At 44.0% G+C, this 18,863-nt stretch overlaps 1 protein-coding gene across 1 annotated transcript; it reads left to right on the top strand.

Annotated features, from left to right (window-relative positions):
• Positions 1-1,607: 1,607 nt before the first annotated feature.
• SLC35A1 (solute carrier family 35 member A1) lies at positions 1,608-17,773 on the top strand (the record flags this gene model as incomplete). Its single annotated transcript, XM_080616630.1, has 8 exons — positions 1,608-1,682; positions 5,169-5,346; positions 10,123-10,282; positions 10,675-10,827; positions 11,639-11,705; positions 14,271-14,447; positions 14,854-14,988; positions 17,643-17,773. Exons 1-8 carry the CDS (start codon positions 1,667-1,669, stop codon positions 17,771-17,773), a joined length of 1,017 nt encoding a protein of 338 aa, XP_080472756.1. The 5' UTR covers positions 1,608-1,666.
• Between the last annotated feature and the right edge of the window lie 1,090 nt (positions 17,774-18,863).

Here is an 18,863-nt window from a genome sequence, read left to right as displayed (position 1 = left end):
ACTTTAGAAGGCTAGTGTGAAACAATTAACTCCTGTTTAGTGGAGTCCCTAAATTCCACAGACTTATACCATAGTTTTCTTTCTACAACTTAAGTTAAGCAAAAAGTACTTTAACTCTATATTTTCCAGGCACTGGCGTTTCTTATATCAAGCCCCCTGTATCAAGTGTACTCGTGATGACAAGACCGTACACACAGTTCACAGACTCATGGCCTGGGGTTTGGAAACAAAGTGACACACTTGCAGTTACCAGGTTTTATCCTTTATAGAGTCACAGAATGGTTTAGGTTGGAAGGGACCTTAAAGCTCATTCAGTTCCAACCCCCTGCCATAGGCAGGGACACCTCACACCAGATCAGGTTGCTCAAGGCCCCATCCAACCTGGCCTTGAACACTGCCAGGGATGGGGCAGCCACAGCTTCTCTGGGCAACCTGTGCCAGCGCCTCAGCACCCTCACAGGGAAGAATTTCTTCCTAATATCTAATCTAAATCTACCTTCTCTCAGTTTAAAGCCATTCCTGCCCTGTCCTATCCTTACTTGCTCTTACAAAAATATTAGTAAAGGGTGGACTCCTCTTTGCTACTGTACAATGTTATTAACCCTACTCTTAAGTACTTAGGTTCTGATCATGGAGTACAAAATGAGTACAATGGAGTACAAAAGGACTACACAGACTACTCATTGTACACAGAAGTTAAATGCAGACACCTAAAATCCAGATGCCAATGGAAAACAGAGAAGACTACAACTCAACATACGGCTTGTTTTGGAGAACAGCGTCAAATTAGCTCCTGCTTGAGCTCCGCAGTGGTTAAGAAACAGGGGAGGTGCTATCTCCTGAACAGGCTGAACTGAACTGAACTTCACGCAGGTGGCACTGAAAGGGACAGTCCCATCTCCTCCTTTGTTTCTGGCACAAGTTCCTGCTGCTTCCCCATCAGCACTACCACCCTTCACAGCTGGGTTTGGGTTTTTCATTGTTTTCGGGTGCTGCCGTTCGGGGAGTACAAGACTGACACATCACACAGCCACCAGGAGATACGGACTGCAGCGTATCCCTCGGGTTCCTTAAGCTTTACTGTGCAGTCCGCACGCATCCATGCAGTCACTAAAACCACCCGGTGGTGTATGAAAGCCCGTGTCGCTGCACACACTGAACGCGGCGCCGTTTCCAAGCCCTTCGGGTCTCCTCACCCTCTGAAGCGAGGTTCGTGCTGCGGCAGCAAAGCTGCTGCCCTGTGCGCCCCTCACCTCACCCTTTGGGGATGCCTCCACAACTTCGCTCCTCCCGGGGCTCGGCAATCACCCCGGGGAGGCCCCGCTGCTCCGAGATTACCTTCGGGATACCTTCCGAGCAGCCTCCCGGCTTTGTTTCTCGCGAAAGGCCTAAATTCGGTAAAAGCGGAGGGTAACCCGCCCCTGCCGACGGGGCAGACAGTCACCCTCCGCCAGGGGGCGCCCCACCCACAACCCGCCACCTCTCTGGCAAGGCTTGGGGTAGGGGGAAGACTATCCACGCGGACGGGCCGCCGACTCGATGGTGAAGAGAGGGAGGCGGGGCGCTCTAGGCGGCGGCGGCGCTGTACTCTATGGTGTAATGGGAGGAGCGGCGGGGTACGGCGGACGGCTCTGGCCGGGCCAGTTTGGCGCCTTCCGCGGGCACGATGTCGCCGCCGAAAGGTGAGGGCGGAGGCGCTGGTCAGTCAGGGGGAACAGTGGCTCTCGGAGGGAGGTGCGGACATAGAGGGGGCAATCCCGCCCCCACCCAAGATGAAGCGGGACCCGCGAGCCAACGGCTCCCCCCGGCTCAGGGGGAGTGGAACCATCCTCCCCGCCGGGGGTTGCGGCGCCGGGCGCCACCACCGCGGGAACTGGGGGGAGAGGGAGAGCGCCCGTCTCCCCCTACGCCTCCCTTCCCGCCCTCTCGCTGTCCGCCGGCTGCCGGCGGGGCTGCGTGGCGGAGCCGCCGCCTCTCTCGCTGCGGCGTGTGTGAGCCGCCGTCCGGCGGGGCAGAGGGCGACCGAGACTCGCTGGGCCGCCAGTGGCGCCGCCGCGCCGGAGCCGGCAGCGGCTGAAGGTGGCCCTAAGGGCGACGGTGCCTCTGTGGGCCGGTACCTGCTCTGGGGGTGTTTGAACATGGTGAAAGCGCGTATCTTTCGGCGCTTAGCCCGGGGCGCTGGTGGTGGTGTGGAGGCAGACCCCGCCGCTCCTCAGCACCCTCCCTGCAGGTCACTAAAGCCACCGCTGGCCCCCTCAGGTCCGCTGGAGTGTGGGCAGAGTCCCGGCTCTCTCGCAGCCGTGGAGCAGGCAGGGTGTGGGCTTAAATGCTGCAGGAAGTGGCCGCATGTCCCTCTGCTAGCCCCTCCATGCAGGGCCTTGCAAAGGGCGCCGCGGATCTCGGCAGCAGACTCAGAGGAGAGGGGAACCCCAGGAGGACAGAGGCCGGGAGCAAGAGGGTTTCTCGCAGCGTATGTAGGGCCGGGTATGAGATGCCACCGCCCCGGCCGGTCTCACGCTGTGTGTGCCCCCCGTGCCGTGGGCTTCTGTTTACAATAGCGGTTGTGTGAGCTCTGTCGGAGGCCCACATGTGTGTCCTGAGGCTTTTGGCCTGTCTGGTCCCTTTTGCTGGAAATCGTTTCATAGAATCACAGAATCAACTTGGTTGGAAGAGACCTGTAAGATCATCAAGTCCAACCATTACCCCAGCACTGCCACGACCGCCACTAAACCATGTCACTAAACGCCTCATCTACACGGTTTCGAACACTCTGAGGAATGGTGATTCCACCACTGCCCTGGGCAGCCTGTGCCAATGTCTGACCACTCACTTTATGAAGATGTTTTTCCAGTCTAAACCTCCCGTAGAGCAGCTTGAGGCTGTTAACTCTTGTTCTGTCTCTTGTTACTGTGATAAGGAATCAGCCACCTCCTCTGTCCATTTCATTCGAGTGGGATTTACTGAAGCCAGTGAAAGAAACTCTGAGAAAGAAAACAACATCTTTCAACTTTAGCTCCTTTTAATTTCTAAGCTGGTTTAAGTTCAGACTTATCAGCAAGAAGATATGGGTACCCCAACTAAGCTTTCCTTCAGCCCCAAATGCTGCATTGGTACTGATGCAGACAAGGTGAGCTAGGCTGGAGAAACCAACCACAATCAGCTTTTCACATAACGCTAGAACTCTGAAAGGGTGACCAGGCACTAACACAGGCTGCCCAGGGCAGTGGTGGAATCACCATTCCTCAGTGTTCAAAACGGTGTATATGAGGCCCTTAGTGACATGGTTTACTGGTGGTCTTTGGCAATGCTGGGGTAATGGTTGGACTTGATGATCTTACAGGTCAATAGCTTCATTCTTACAATCATAGCTTCATTGTATCCTCCTGCATTTAGTTTACAAACCGCTGCCAAACTGGGACATGTGTTTATTTATTTATTTATTTTCAAAGAGTAGTTAACATAGGCAAAGATTAAATTTAGTTTTAATTTTGTAGTGCGTAGACTTAAAATCTTAACGTGTAAAAACATGTTGTTGTTATAATTTCTGTCAGCACTCAAACATCATTAGGAAATCTGTTCTTGTAAGGCTGGACTGGGTTAACTTTATTTCCTGGCTGTTGTGGCCTTGGGTTCCCACCGCCTCTCCCCACGATCCAAACGGATTACAGCTTGTAAGTCTCTCCTAAGCATTGTTAGTCCAAAAACTAATTGGCTCTACCTTTTAAAAGTGGTTACTGACGTGGGCGAGATTTTTATCGGTAAGGAAGTAGCTAATTTAAACGATGGCAGCAGCAGGAGGTATTAACTGTACCTTGCAGAAATGTTATGCAATAGGAGACATCACTGACTGGAAAGAAAAGTGAACCAAAACATCAGTTGTGCTGGATTCAGCAATTCATTCCCATCTTAAATGAACAAAGTTATTGCAAACATGCCTGGAGCTTAACTGTTAGCTCATTCCCTAATCAGCACAGGAATATAAACTTATGCCAATTAGAACACATGTTCTTTGGGATATTCAGATAATAGCCTGAAAGATGCTGCTGAGTGACCCACATCCAGCCATCAGATGTTGTATGTAATAAAGAACAATTTACCAGCTTGCAAGATGGTTTTGTAGACACTACCCATTTGCTAATGTCTCATGTCACAAAGCTCATGCCTTTGTGCAGAGCAGTCCTGTTTGGAGTTGTCTCTGTTCTCTGTTAATGGTAGGGATGCAGTCTGAGCCATTCTGTGAACTGGTCACATTCACCCAATGGAACTCTCAAGCCGCAGAGGAGGGCAGCTGTGTGGAAAACTGCCTTTCACCAGCTGGCGTGGGACAGGCTGACTCCCAGATTATTCAGGATAGCAGTTGATCTGGGGCAAAACAGTTACAAGGATTGCTACTGTTGCTCCAGTGTAGCAGTGGGGAAGATACTGGGGATAACACAGGTGATACATACTCGTTGTATGGTTTAATTTACTTCAATAAGTAAATAATAACCCCTCGTGGCAGGAGGGTTGGAACTCGATAATCTTAAGGTCTTTTCCAAACCTAACCATTCTGTGATTCTAATAGCCTCTAGTAATTCTAATAACCTCAGTGTTTTCTACTGCCAGTAATTTTTCAGGAAAGCCTTTTGTGTCAAGTTCCACCACTGTTCTGAGCAGAACTCTCTTCTGCGAACTCAGGTAGAAAATAAGGCTGAAAGAAATGCTGCTTTGCTTATTAAGGTTTACTAGATTGAACCCCTTGTCTGCCGATACTTTTCTTCTCTTTGCTTTTAATAGTCTGCCAACGCTGTTTGTGTCAGACTTCGATATGCTACGTGGAGAGAGTCAGAGCAAGCTTTTACTGTCAGCTAAAGAGCAGGAAAGGAAAGGAAGATTTTTTTGGTTACTATTACATAAATACTAGTCTATGATTAGTTTTCTAGAATGGAGGATGATTGTGAGGGCAAGAGGACATCTTATTTTCAAACAGCTAGCGTTCCTATGCAAGCTGCTTTGAGAAGGGACTTTAAAATTTGACTTAAACTGTTTATAGGAAGCATTTCACAACACTAATTATTGTATGCTGCCACAGTAGTGTTTGATACAGTCCTCCAGCTGGAGGACACCCTGTTTCAGTTCTTAAGTTAAAATGAAGAGCATGCTGAGTGGTCATCTTTGTTTTCTTTCAGAAAATGTCAGCTTACTGTTCAAGTTGTACTGCCTCACGGTGATGACCCTGGTTGCTGCAACATACACAGTCGCGCTGCGGTACACAAGGACAGTGGGGACAGAACTGTACTTTTCAACAACGGCTGTGTGCATCACCGAAGTTATCAAGTTGTTCTTGAGCGTGGGCATCTTGGCTAAGTAAGTGTGGGAATGCCAATCAGTATTTTAAAAACAAATCCTTGCTTCTAACCTCAGATTCTCAGATACTGAAGTACAAATATATTAGAGAATGTGGCTGGATAGTTACGCTGTGGAAGAGTCGTTTTAGAGCGGGTTAGAGTTTGTGAGTTGTCCTCAACTGAAACTGCTTTGTAAACAGCACAGTATTCAGGTGTGTCCTTTCTGCATATTTTCTATTTTTGTATGCTTTGGAATAGGTTCAAAATGTCAGCATGGATTATCCGTGATGTTTTGGGTCTTCATTGGTGTAGGTGAAAGCTGAACTGTGAGCCGTCGTCTGCTGAGTTATACAGAACTGTAATGTTCCTGCTCATAAATTTCTCAGTGTTGCAGACAGGCATTTTGCTGTCTCTCTTAAGCTGGGGAATCAATGCTGAAAAACAGTGGTCAGAAAATATTTAGAATTTCTGTAATCCCAGGCTGTTGCTAAGAACTAGAACTTCAGTCCATGTGTGAGCATCTGAAGTAGGGAGGCCATCAGCTTGCTCTTTTTCCTCTCTGCTTTCCTGTGCTACATTCTTCCTTGGAAGAATCTTTATATTCTGTACTTTTCCAAAGCCCGGTTCTTGCTGTTGTAGTAGAATTTGTTCTTTTAGGGTTCCTGCTTATCTCTTTGTGGCTTTTGGTACATCAGAAGGCTGGTTGTTTTGTGCTAGAGAATCATAGAGTCACATGGTGTACTTCAGATTTTTATCAGAACATGTCTACTTAACATCAAAACAGCATTTTAACTTGCCTTAGAAATGAGACAATATTTGGATTTGATAAGGTAGCTGTGGCAAGCTGCCTTTTGTTTAACCTTTCATTAAATGTAATGTGTTAGAAAAGGCAAGTGTGACCAGTGGCAGATTTCTGTTTTCCTTTTTATGCACCCTGGGCTTCTCCCTCTGCCAGCACAAAATGTTGGCAAGAGGGTCTCTGCCAATGAGTGATTGCACTGTGGTTCTCACGGTGTTGTCGCCAGTGTGGATCCTGATCCAGCCAGCTTTCAGGAGATTGTAGCAGCCCACGTTTCTCAATAGTGTGGTTACTTTTAATTCGGAAGTCTATTATGTTTTTAGAACAGCCCTGCACACCCAAAGATCCATTTGGCCCATTGTCCTCCCTTTGACAGTAACCACCAGAGGATGCTTAGAACAGAAGTATAGGCAATAGGGCAAGTGCTTTCCTTAGCTGTTGGCAGAAGCTTGTGGATTTCCCAGCCTGGATGCTATGTGCACACTGTGGCTGTAGCACCTAACAATCCTGTCTTCTGTGAGATTGTCCTGTTTCTTTTTGATCTGTTAGTCCCTACTGTATCTGTGAAGTGACTTCTGCAATGTAACTACATGGTATGTGAAAAAGTACTTATTAATGAACACCTTATCCGGCAGTGTCACTGGATTCTGTATTCTTGGGTGGACAGACATCAAGAATAATTCTTCTCCCTTCATTTTTATTTTCTTATCTCTACAGATACATTGTGTTTTCAGAACTCTTTCATTTTCTAAGCTGAGAGTTCTACTCTAACTTTTCCCTGATCATCCTAGTACCCATCTACACAGCATTTCCAGTATTGTCACCTTCTTTTCGTAACAGGATCCAGAGCTGCATGAAACATTCAGGATGTGAACATGCCATGGCATTAGCCAGAGGGGTGAAGGTGCTTTCTGTCTTGGTCTCAGTCCCTTTCCTAAGGATTCATAACATTCTGCTTATTTCTGTGAACACAGCTGAGCCTTGATCTGGTGCTCTCGTAAGGCTACTCACATCTTTTTTCCAAATGCCTGTAACTGGTTTAGAGATGGTTGCTGTATTATGGGATTGTTATTTCCTATGATTCTTTCTCATTTATTGACAATTGAGCTTTATTTACCAATTAAAATGGGATGGATCTGATTCACTGAGTTGTTTGAAGGTTATAACATCTATTCTGATCTAGTCAGCCAGTCGGGTGTTTTTCTTCATAGTGGGGAGAGAGATGGGCACAAGCAGACACTATTCATCAGGGCATGCTCACCTCTTAATGGCAGGATGTCTCGGTTGCTGGTGAATCCGGGTGCCTTCCTTTGCCACCCAGGTAACTGAGCTGTTTCTCAGATGGCAAAAGATCTGGTGAATTCTGCTAGGTGTAGTGAAAGAACTATTGAAAATTTCTTTTTGCATATCACATATAATTGAGTATAATCAGCAAAATTTGCCAATTTCCTAGTAATCTCCTATTTTAGCTCACTTAGAAATATGCTGAACAGCGTAAATTCCAGCATAGTTTCTTTTGGTGACTCCTTTACAACTTCCTCCAGTTTCAAAGTCCTAACCCATTTGTCTCACCCCAGACAAGGTGCCTTTGTAGCTTAATAACCAGTTATAAGATAGCATATGATCTGTTTTTTATGTATAGAGGGATACATGTGGGTGGGTACCTTTTCCTTTTTGAACCAACCAGCACTGATAACTGCAACATACAGGATACTGGGGTATGACTCTCATCTTGTTCCGCCTGCAGAATTTGTTTTCTTACATTCTTACTCCGCCATGTTTACTTTTAAGGTTTGTTCTGGAAGGCACATTGAATGGATGAATGCCAAAAGATTGTCTTTTAAAAGAGGTGTTTATGATAGTTTAAACTGTGTTAATTGTTTACTCAACTGTACTCTCAACTTCTCATATTTATTTGAAGTCCAATTCACCATCTGGTAATTACATTGTCTACATTCTTAAATGGTACATAATTAGCAATGGATGAAGAAAAGTAAGAGATTTGCAAACTCTAGTTTTAACTTCAGCTTTTCTAATGAATGAATGTTTCTGTTGCAGAACTGATTGTTATTAGTATCTCTTGCCCATTCAGACCTATGAAGAAAACAGAGTATGTTTTCTAAGTTGAATCTAGATCACCATGATAAACACTCAATTCAAGCCAGATTTTTTATTTTCTTATTTGATTTTTGCAATGTAATCTTTGGGCACCTTATTTTGCATTTTCAGCTGTTCACAGAGGCTTGTTTTAAATTCTTTTTTGTGTAGATTTATATCTGTCTCCACGTGATCTTTGTACTGAGTTCAACTTACAGTTATAGACTCTTGATAAGGGCATGCTTCAGAAAGCAAACCCACTGCAAAGATTAACTAGTTCGTCTTATTGCTCTCAAAACCTAAAATGAAAACAGTGCTTACTGGACACCTGTTATTCTTCATTGCTGAAATTCCACGCTGGAAGTCAAAGTAGACAGACTCTACTGTTACTGCTGTGACTTGACTTTAAATCAGCTAATTTACTGAGCATGGTCTGAACAGAAGCAGGTATAGTTTAAATATTATTTTGCTGTTTAACAGTCTCCCTTAGTATCAGCAAATAGAAGAAGCCATTGCTGTGTGGTATTTTTTGACTTCTTAGTCTCACAGAGTAGACCTGTATCTCTGATAATTACATGTTATTTGCAGTTAGACATTTCAGATAGAAGCACTTCAGTCCAGCTGCACTTTGGTATCATCAGGAACTCTTGCTTTTCTTGCACATCTCTAGGAGAGAAACTTGGATGAAAGGGTTATGAGAGGGTAGAGTACATAAATCTTTGGAGAGGAAAAGTTTAAGAACCCGGAGCACAGAGTTAGGGGAACAGTAAATGTGCAGGAACAAGGTGGTTAGTGAAGGAGCCCGGGGCATAGAGAGATGGATAATTTTGGTAATTGCTTACAAGAGTTTGGGGCAGGTAGATGACGTACATCTGTGAAGAAGAAAGAAGCTGGGATACGGTTGAAATGTGGGGAATTGGGCTTCTGGAATGCTGAGGAGGATGAGCCATTTGTTCATATGCATGTGTAATGAAAGCAAAAGGAGTGCTGAATTCAAAGGCAGTGCAGGTTGCACGTTGAGAGGCCTGTGGGAAAGGACAGGATGTTGGTATTAGTCAGTGACCAAGCAAGAGAGGAATGCAGAGGGGGAACATGGGACTTGGGGAGAGCTGGGAAGGGAACTGGAGGACTTTAGTGGCAGTGACAAGTAAGCAAGAATGTCAGATTGATGTACCAGTGATAAGGGAGAACTAAGTGCAAAGTTCAGCTTTAATAAGCTGAGGAGCAAGCTGCAAAAGGGGACAGAAGCAAATAGCAGCATGTTCTTCCCCACTGCCTGCTCTTTCACATGCTGTAATTGCATGTGGGAGATGTGTGAAGGTGCAAGGTGACAAGGAGCTGCCACACACTCTGCCAGACCTCTTCAGATATGGGCTGGTGCTGGTCCAGCATCTCCTGCAGCACAAGAAGTGTGAAGACGAAAACAAGGCTGGCTGAGGAATGAGAGGTGTTTCCAGCTCAGTAGTGTGCAAGGGTATAATCTTTTTTGTCTGTACTGTGAAGCCCGGTTTAAAGGGGATCTGGAAAAGCACAGGCATTTGACATCACATACAAATATTAATATCCCCCCAAAAAGGGGTGGAGGGGAAACAACAGCCTTCTGTCCCACTGCCTGTATGCTTAGTGACGTATTCCACTGTTTACAGTGTTCATGGTTGTTGTTTACTTTATTACACATTAATGCATCTAACCTCCTCATTCCAGAATGCCTTCCTCACCTTCAGGGGTTTCTACTTGTTGATAACCTCACTGTTTTTCTCGGTTAATATATCTTTAATAAGCAGAGGGTACAACTGATTGTTGAGAACAAATTTTCAGCCTTCCCATAGGACTCATTGATTTGATTTCTGTTTCCAAATACCAGTTTAAGAGAACCCTCTGTTATACTTTATTTTGCAGAGAAACTGGAAGTCTGGCAAGGTTAATAACATCTTTAAAAGAAAATGTATTTGGAAGTCCTACAGAACTGCTAAAATTAAGTGTTCCATCTTTGGTGTATGGTCTCCAAAACAATATGGCGTTTGTGGCTCTTAGCAACTTGGATGCAGCAGTCTACCAGGTAATGCATGTTTTTGTCAGTAACTGATCTGTAAATATGTTTCTCTTTCCTGTTTCATGAGGTATGCATGCTAGGTATTTGTCTGCCTAGCACATGGTACTCTCTTTAGCCTCAATGTTAAAAGCCAAATGATGCTTTGTTATACTCAGAGCATACACTCTGTTTTAGAGCTGTCTGTTTTAGAGCTCTGGTTTGCTCAGCAAAGACTCACTGCTGGAGTCACATCAAATTCATTTTATTGTAATCAGCAATGATACCAAACCCAAGGGATCAGTAGGAAGTCACTATGAAATTGTATTTGTCATTCTGTAGTTGAATTCTCTATTTTGTTTTCTTGGTTTGGAGGAGTTTATAAAACCACATCCTCTAAACTATATTCCCACCTTCCTTAGGTGACATACCAGTTGAAGATCCCTTGTACAGCTTTATGTACAGTCTTAATGCTAAACCGTACCCTTAGTAAGTTGCAGTGGTTCTCTGTCTTCATGCTGTGCGGTGGTGTTACCCTTGTTCAGTGGAAGCCTGCTCAGGCTACGAAAGTACAGGTAAGAGTTTACATTTTGCCACTTCATGATGAAGAATATACTGCATTATACTTTGTATTTCACTTCACAGCAGCTGGTATTACAGTGAGGTTTATTATATCCCACAGAGCAGTGTCTGTTTCTTATTTCCAGCCACTTCATCTACAACATAACCACCAGTCTGCTCGTTCTCTTTCACATTTATTGTATGCCAGTTGAGGCAGGCTTATGGTATTGCTCCAGTCTTGCTGGTTGGAAAGGCAACTGATTGCTACAATTAGTATAAATTACTACAGTCATCATAAGCAGCCTAATGCACCATCATAGGGGTATCTGAGTAATGTTTCCAGCAGTTGGCCTTGGTATCAATTGTAGTTGTTGGAGCAGAGAACTTGAATCAAAGCACTTGGCAAAATCAGGAGGGAAACTCCAATGCCTTGTGGGTGTGGGTATGTCATTTAAACACACCCTTCAGAGGCACTGACCTAATCCTGTTCGAGGAAGAAACAAGTGTTTTCAGCAGCTGAGACATAAGCAACAGGTCAGCGGCATTAGTGGGAAGGGCAGGTCCAGCAGCTGGGAAGAGCACCCACCTCCAAGGAGACAGTGCTCTGAGCATGGCAGGGGTTGCTAAGGGTACACATGGGCAATGAAACACCACACAGCTACCCCAGCCTAATCCAAAGGACAGCTCTAGCTAAGCAAGTACATTTTACACTGTAATGAAATGCTAATCATTTTGCTGTACTTAACAAAGGAGCTCTGGAATTGATTACTGTAAATTACTGAAGTGTTGTGTCCTTTTTAAAATAACGGTTGATGTTGCATGCAGGTGGAGCAGAATCCATGGCTAGGGTTTGGAGCCATTGCTGTTGCTGTATTGTGTTCAGGATTTGCAGGTATAGTATTATTTCTGTATGCAGGTCACATTAAAAGGACTGCACTCATGATGTTTAAACCTTAACTTTCTGCATTAATTAGCAGTCTTTGTTGATTAAAAGAAAAAATTACTTTACACTCTCTACTCATAACTACCTTCTACTTGCAGTAATTACGGCAGATTCATGACATGATCACTCACATCAAGCAAATGACTAGGAGCATGTACTATTGGTTTTATGTGATGCAACTTAGAAGGCTGGTTTGCATGTGAAAGCATCTTTCAAATGGTTAGAATAATACTGTAGGGAACATCCGTAGTGACTTGGTGCAATTAATTAATGTACATCAATTTTATAAATTGGGCTTTACACTGAATAACTGCCTTATGGTGATCACACAAAATAGTTGCATTCTTTTATAAGGGAAATGGTGGGGCTTCTCGCTCTATTCTCGCACTTAGCTCAGCCCCAAAATACATTTTGCCATGGTCCTGTAGGTAGTAAATCTAACTGAGATGCAGAGGGAGCATGAGAAGGGCAGAGAGGAAGATCAGTAGCAAGAAGCCTAGATAGACCGCATGAAGGAGATCTGGTTTGGTTGTGTTCTACACCCGTGTTTCCCCTCAGAGCAGTTCTTTTCTGGCTTCTCTTAGAGGATTTAGACACATACGGCTTTATTCTCCCACAGAAGGATCGCAGCCTGGGTGTTTCCTCCCCAACAGCTGTAGCTTTGAGGCAGCTGGGAGGACAGAGCGTTTCTTCTGTGGAGCTCCTTGTGCCCTTGAGGCTTTACATGTTGAAAACATAAATACTATTCAAACTCCTTTCCTCTACTTCCTTCCCACACCCACATGAAGAAGCTACTTTGGCATGGAACTTTCAGTTTCTGGACTGACCATGTTAAGTGTGTTATATTATTCCAGCAAAGTCAACAAAGTTACGTGGTTTTTGTCCCTCAGAGACAGAAAAGTTTTTTCTTCAAACCACCGATCCTGTGATAATTTCCAAGCATCCGCAGACCAACAATGCTTATAAAAGCATTCGACAAATATATAATGGCAGATCCCTTGTAACTTGAAACAGTAGTGAAGAGTAGTTTCTCCTAAACAGCACCCATTCCTTCCTTCATCTTGCCTAGTGGGGTGATTTTCACGCATTCTCAGACATCTGAAAGCATAGTTCCATTGCTTTGCTTACCCTTGCCTTAGTTTATAAAATTTACAAGTATGGTTGATACTCAAGCCAAATCTCTGGTACCTGATTACATCAGTGTATGCTTTGTGGGCCTTCTCAGCAGGCAGAAATCTCGAGATAGATTCTTCTGGGTTCTTTAAAGCACTGCAGTCGTTAACAATGCTGGGGTTTTGTTTATGTTAGACTTCAGAAATCTGTATTCATATGGGATAATATCATGTTTCCTTGGTGGGTTTTTTATTATTTGTACCCCTGAAATATAAATCTGTTCTCTAATTTATTCCCCATACTGTATTAAATTATAAATTGCATTTTTCATGAATAAAAATGTAGCAAGAGACCTTCCTTGAAGCTACCTCAGGGATTTTGGAGGGTGTGCTTAGGGCTTCTAACTCTCTGCCATCTTTGTCAGTTCTATATACTTTTCTGATATGATTATGAAGGCTCTTGGGCAACATTAATCAGCAATAATTAGTCAGGAAGGCTCACACCAGAAAGTCGTGGAAGTGGCCGAGACGATCTGAGTCCTGTGAACTGCTGTCTGTGTTTTGAAATCCTGAGGAAATTCCAGAGATAAGCAGAGTCCTGGTGCGGGAGCAGTGGTTAAAAAGGCAGGTAGTGATGGCCTTGTCAAATGTCAGCCTTTTAGCCTGACATACACCTCCCAAGTAGAGTAATGAAAAGGTATTTGAGGAATTTCATTGAGGCAGAGCATAAGAGTAATGCTGAGCAGTGTGGCACTGTGAACAAGAGCTTTAGATTAAAACGAATTCCATTTCCTCAAAACCAACCTGTAGTTTCAGTTAGCAGGAAGTGTCAGTTTTGATTTGCTCTTGTAATCCCCTGAAGCTGTGGTTTCAGAATGTGGGTGCTCTGCCAAGTACTTTTCAAGCTCAAGGCTTCTGAGGAATTCTCGGTCTCAGTACTGAGCTAATACAGTCCCACCCCTGTTTTCAGTTTTTTACTGCTAAGTATCCCAGTGGAGGGGGAAAAAATTGTTCTCCGTCATACTGAAATCCATAAATACTGCCCGGGCAATAAAATATCAGGTACTAGGGTGAAAGGTTTGGGTTTTTTTCTTGGTGTAGAACTGTACAGAAGAAACTGCTGGACAGAAACCTGGCAAATCAAACAGAAATAAGGAGTAGTTTCAATTGTCGATGAGTTGTTACAACAACTGTAAAGAGAAATACCATCTATTTTTGACATTCCATACCCATTAAAATCCTGTTGTGGAAGACATACGTTGGCAGGATGTGGTGGTGGGTCCTTGACATTTGGAACAGTGTGTAGGACAAGATGCTTGCGGTAGAACCAATGGTTCATGGTTCATAGTGTTTGAGGGATGACACTTCATCTCACTGAAACCCTTTTTATTTTTCTTTTTAGGAGTCTATTTTGAGAAAGTCTTGAAGAGTTCAGATACTTCCTTGTGGGTGAGGAATATTCAGATGTACTTATCTGGGATTGTGGTGACTTTATTTGGTGTGTACATGTCAGATGGAGCCCAAGTCCTTGAGAAAGGGTTTTTCTATGGCTATACATACTACGTCTGGTTTGTCATCTGTAAGTATCTTGTGGTTTTAGGATCTTGTTACATTGGTTTGCTTTTTTAAACTATGATATAACTGATTGCACAAAGCTACAAATCCAATCTGATGCACTGTTTTTTTAATGTGCTTTGAAGGATTTTATTTAAAAGTATCATTTTCTTGGAAATTATTCACTTGTCCAATTTAAAATTGTGCAGAAGCAGCAGTCTAAATAACAGTAGTGAGTTGATCATCTTTAAATTAGTTGTATCTGAGCTACTAGATGCTATGCAGACATCCCATTTTGTTGAATGTTGCATTAAATCATCAGTTAGGTTGACATAGCCTAAACAAGGAGTATACCACTGGAGTAAAATGCATCATTTGGAGAGTAACCTACTGCACCTTTACTAATAGAAACCTGTTTATCTGCTTTCCAGTTCTTGCCAGTGTAGGTGGCCTCTACACCTCTGTTGTTGTTAAGTACACAGATAACATTATGAAAGGCTTTTCTGCAGCAGCAGCCATTGTTCTTTCAACTGTGGCATCAGTCGCCCTCTTCGGCCTTCAGATAAGTAAGTGCCTTTTTGCCTTTGATTTGACTGTAGGTGTGTGTTTCCTTCCTGGCCAGCAGGCTGCTTGCTAGCCAGCTGTATGCATTGATACCAAAGCAGTCTTTTGCATCTCCTTTGCATATTTCTGGTTTTAACTTTTCTCCAGGACTCCTGTGCACTGGTGTATTGCATAAGGTGCCTGATGATCCTGTGCATTCAGAGGCATTCATGGTTTGCTCTTTTAGAGGCATCCTACAACCTCAAAAGGAAATGTTCTTTGTGTTTTAAACAGCTTATGAGTTCATACAGGTTTATCATAGAATGGTTTGGTTTGGAAGGGACCTTAAAGATCATTCAGTTCCAACCTCCCTGGCATGGGCAGGGACACCTTCCAGAAGACCAGGTTGCCCAAAGCCCCATCCAACTTGGCCTTGAACACTGCCAGGGATGGGGCAGCCACAGCTTAGCTGGGCAACCTGTGCCAGTGCCTCACCACCCTCATAGTGAAGAATTTATTCCTTGTATCTAATCTCAATCTACCCTCTTTCAGTTTAAAGCCATTCCCCCTTGTCCTGTCACTACATAGAATCATAGAATAGTTAGGGCTGGACCTTAAGATCATCTAGTTCCAACCCCCATGCCATGGGCAGGGACACCCCACACTAAACCATGCCACCCAAGGCTCTGTCCAACCTGGCCTTGAACACCTCCAGGGATGGAGCATTCACAACTTCCCTGGGCAACCCATTCCAGTGCCTCACCACCCTCACAGTAAAGAATTTCTTCCTTAGATCCAGTCTAAACTTCCCCTGTTTAAGTTTTAACCCATTACCCCTTGTCCTGTCACTACAGTCCGTAGTGAAGAGTCCCTCTCCAGCATCCTTGTAGGCCCCCTTCAGATACTGGAAGGCTGCTATGAGGTCTCCACGCAGCCTTCTCTTCTCCAGGCTGAACAGCCCCAACTTTCTCAGCCTGTCTCCATACGGGAGGTGCTCCAGTCCCCTGATCATCCTCGTGGCCCTCCTCTGGACTTGTTCCAACAGTTCCATGTCCTTTTTATGTTGAGGACACCAGAACTGCACACAATACTCTAAGTGAGGTCTCATGAGAGCAGAGTAGAGGGGCAGGATCACCTCCTTCGACCTGCTGGTCACGCTCCTTTTGATACATGTCCTTGTGAAAAGTTCCTGTCCAGACTTCTTGTAGGCCCCTTTAAGCACTGGAAGCTGCTATAAGGTCTCCCTGGAGCCTTCTCTTCTCCAGGCTGAACAAGCCCCAGTCTCTCAGTCTGTCTCTATAGGAGATGTGCTTCAGCCCTCTGATCACCTTCGTGGTCCTCTGGACTCACACCAACAGGTCCACATCCTTATGTTGTACATTGAGCCACTCACCACAGCATTTTGAGTGTGACCATCCAGCCAATTCCTTACCCACGGAGTGGTACACCCATCAAATCTATGCTTTTCCAGTTTAGAGACCAGGGTGTCATGCAGGACAGTGTCAAATGCTTTGCACAAATCCAGGTAGATGATGTCAGCTGCTTTTCCATTATCCACCAATGCCTAGCCCCACTGTAGAAGGCCACCAGATTTGTCAGGCAGGATTTGCCCTTAGCGAAGTCATGTTGGCTTTATTCATGAATCACTTTCTGATGCAGTTTAGTATGTGATACAGCTGTTTACCCAAGACTGCTGTTGATAAGTTATCATAAGTTACTGGTTTTAGTACAGCCAGTGCCAAATTAGTTCCTTGGCTGTTTCTGCAAGGGCTTTACACATCCCTGTTAAGTTATACCTGCTACTGCATTAACTTCTGCCTTCCCCATTTGCTGTGGACACCACCACATGAGAGCAAGTCAAACAGGAGCTGGGGGCGTGACTGGTACGTGGTGAATATTTTTGAGAATAAAGAGCAAATTGCTTTGGGCTGCTCTGCAACCACAAATGATTTTCTCTCTGTTCAAGTCTGTGTCTGATACTATACCTAGTAGCTCCTGCTCAGGCCTTTGCTCTTTAGGTTTGGGTGTGTTTTGCTTTCCTGCAATAATCCAAAGATGGTGTATAGTGTAACGATGGTGGCTTTCTGATGTGGCGTTACATGAAGCTGAAGGGAAGCTTGTCGAAGGAGAAAATCATCAGTGAGTGCTTGGCTGAAAAACAGCACCTTAAAGCAAGTGATGGAAAAACACAACTAGTTTTAAAAACTCACTTGGGCAGAATTGTTTCTTGATGGTTGACACATCTCAAGCCTGAACTGGTGATCTTTCTGAAAAAGTGTCATTAATAGTGTTTCTCAACCATGTCTAGATGTGGAAAGACAAACAGTGTGTTATCACATGCTTTATCACATGCACTGTGTCTGTATGATTTATTGTAATGTAAGCCTTCTGGATGGCATCTGGAAGGGCAGGAAATGTTTCACACTTGCTTTTCTGACCACCACCACGTTCTTGCTGCTGTGAGACTAATTGAAAGGGTGTGGGGATTGAAGAAATGCTCAAGAGTCCTCAGTGACAGAGGATGATCTAGGTTCTGTGAATTATTAACAACTTATTGTCCTGTTTAGTTGAGTAACTTTAATACTGTCATTCAGATATCATAATTTATACAGCTTAATCTTCTGAAGGTTTTTTCTTATACAGAGGTGTTTATTTAAACTGTTTTGTCTCCTTCCAGCTGTTACCTTCTCCCTGGGTGCTCTCCTGGTGTGTGTTTCTATTTACCTCTATGGATTACCTCGACAAGACACCACAAAAATCCAGTCATCAGAGACAAAGAGCTCAAAAGAGAGGCTTGCTACTGTGTGACGTTGTCCATAGAAATGGACAGGCAGGCAAGAGGGAAAAAATGGACTTTAGAAAAACCTGCATTTTTTTTAAATTAGCCTTAAGCTACTCATGGAATGGTTGAAGTGGGATAGACTGAAAGCAGAAGTTAATTCTGTTTTACATGGGGAGTTTCCAGCGGCTGACACTGAGGCTACATCACAGCTGAGGAGCCGGATGGGTATTTTCCTGAAGGCATTCTTCACTCACGGTGAACACTGGAAAGCCCGTTTACAAGGAAAGCAGAATGAAGGAACTGAATACTCAATTGTATATAATGTATATAATAGAAGGAAATTGGTTCTTTGTGTATTTGATAAACTGTCTTGCCCTTTGAGGGCAGAAATGCCCAAAAGCTTCATAAAAATCTATTAAAAAGAGCAATCACTGCCAGCATTTTCTCTTAAACTAGTTGGCAGTTGCAGTTTGATTAACAACAGGAAAAGTTTCTCTTCTGGGTGATACATATGAGATGACCCAACTACACCAGGAATAACCATGCTTCAGGCATCACTTACTTACCTTGAAGTGATTAGAAGTAGCACTTGCTGTTTGGTTTAAAAAGCCAGAATGAAAGACTGGTGCTTAAGTTCTAGATTTTCTTAGACTTTTCAAATGTTTCTTATACCTGCTGTAGCTGGCAGACGGATTTTCTCTTCTGTGTGTTTTGTCAAGCCCCAGTTGTACAGGGGAAGGTTCATGTGTGTTCTTGTATCTCTGGCTTAAGTACAAATGAGTCTACTCATTGTCAGATGAGATTTTTATCTATACACTTTCTCTGTAAACCTCTTTGTGCATAGCAAGTGATGCTTGAAAGGACTTCCTGTAATGAATGTTAGGCTTTGATTTAATCTAGGAGTGCCAACTGTGTAATTTCAACCTCCTCCCTCATTTTCTGAGGCCTCATTTAGTTCAACCCTTACAGAAACTGCAACTCTGCATTGAGGGAAAAATTAACTGGTGTAATTTAGGCAACTTACCCACCTTCAAAGTGGAATCAAAAACATGACCTAGTTCATATCCTGGTTAGACTCCTTCAGACATTAATTAACCAGCTGGATTTTACTTGAAA

The sequence above is a fragment of the Psittacula echo genome, assembly GCF_963264785.1.
Source record: "Psittacula echo genome assembly, chromosome: 4".
Taxonomy (NCBI): Eukaryota; Metazoa; Chordata; class Aves; order Psittaciformes; family Psittacidae; genus Psittacula; species Psittacula echo.
Note: the sequence above shows the minus strand (reverse complement) of the source record. Positions and strands in the feature narration are given on the sequence as shown.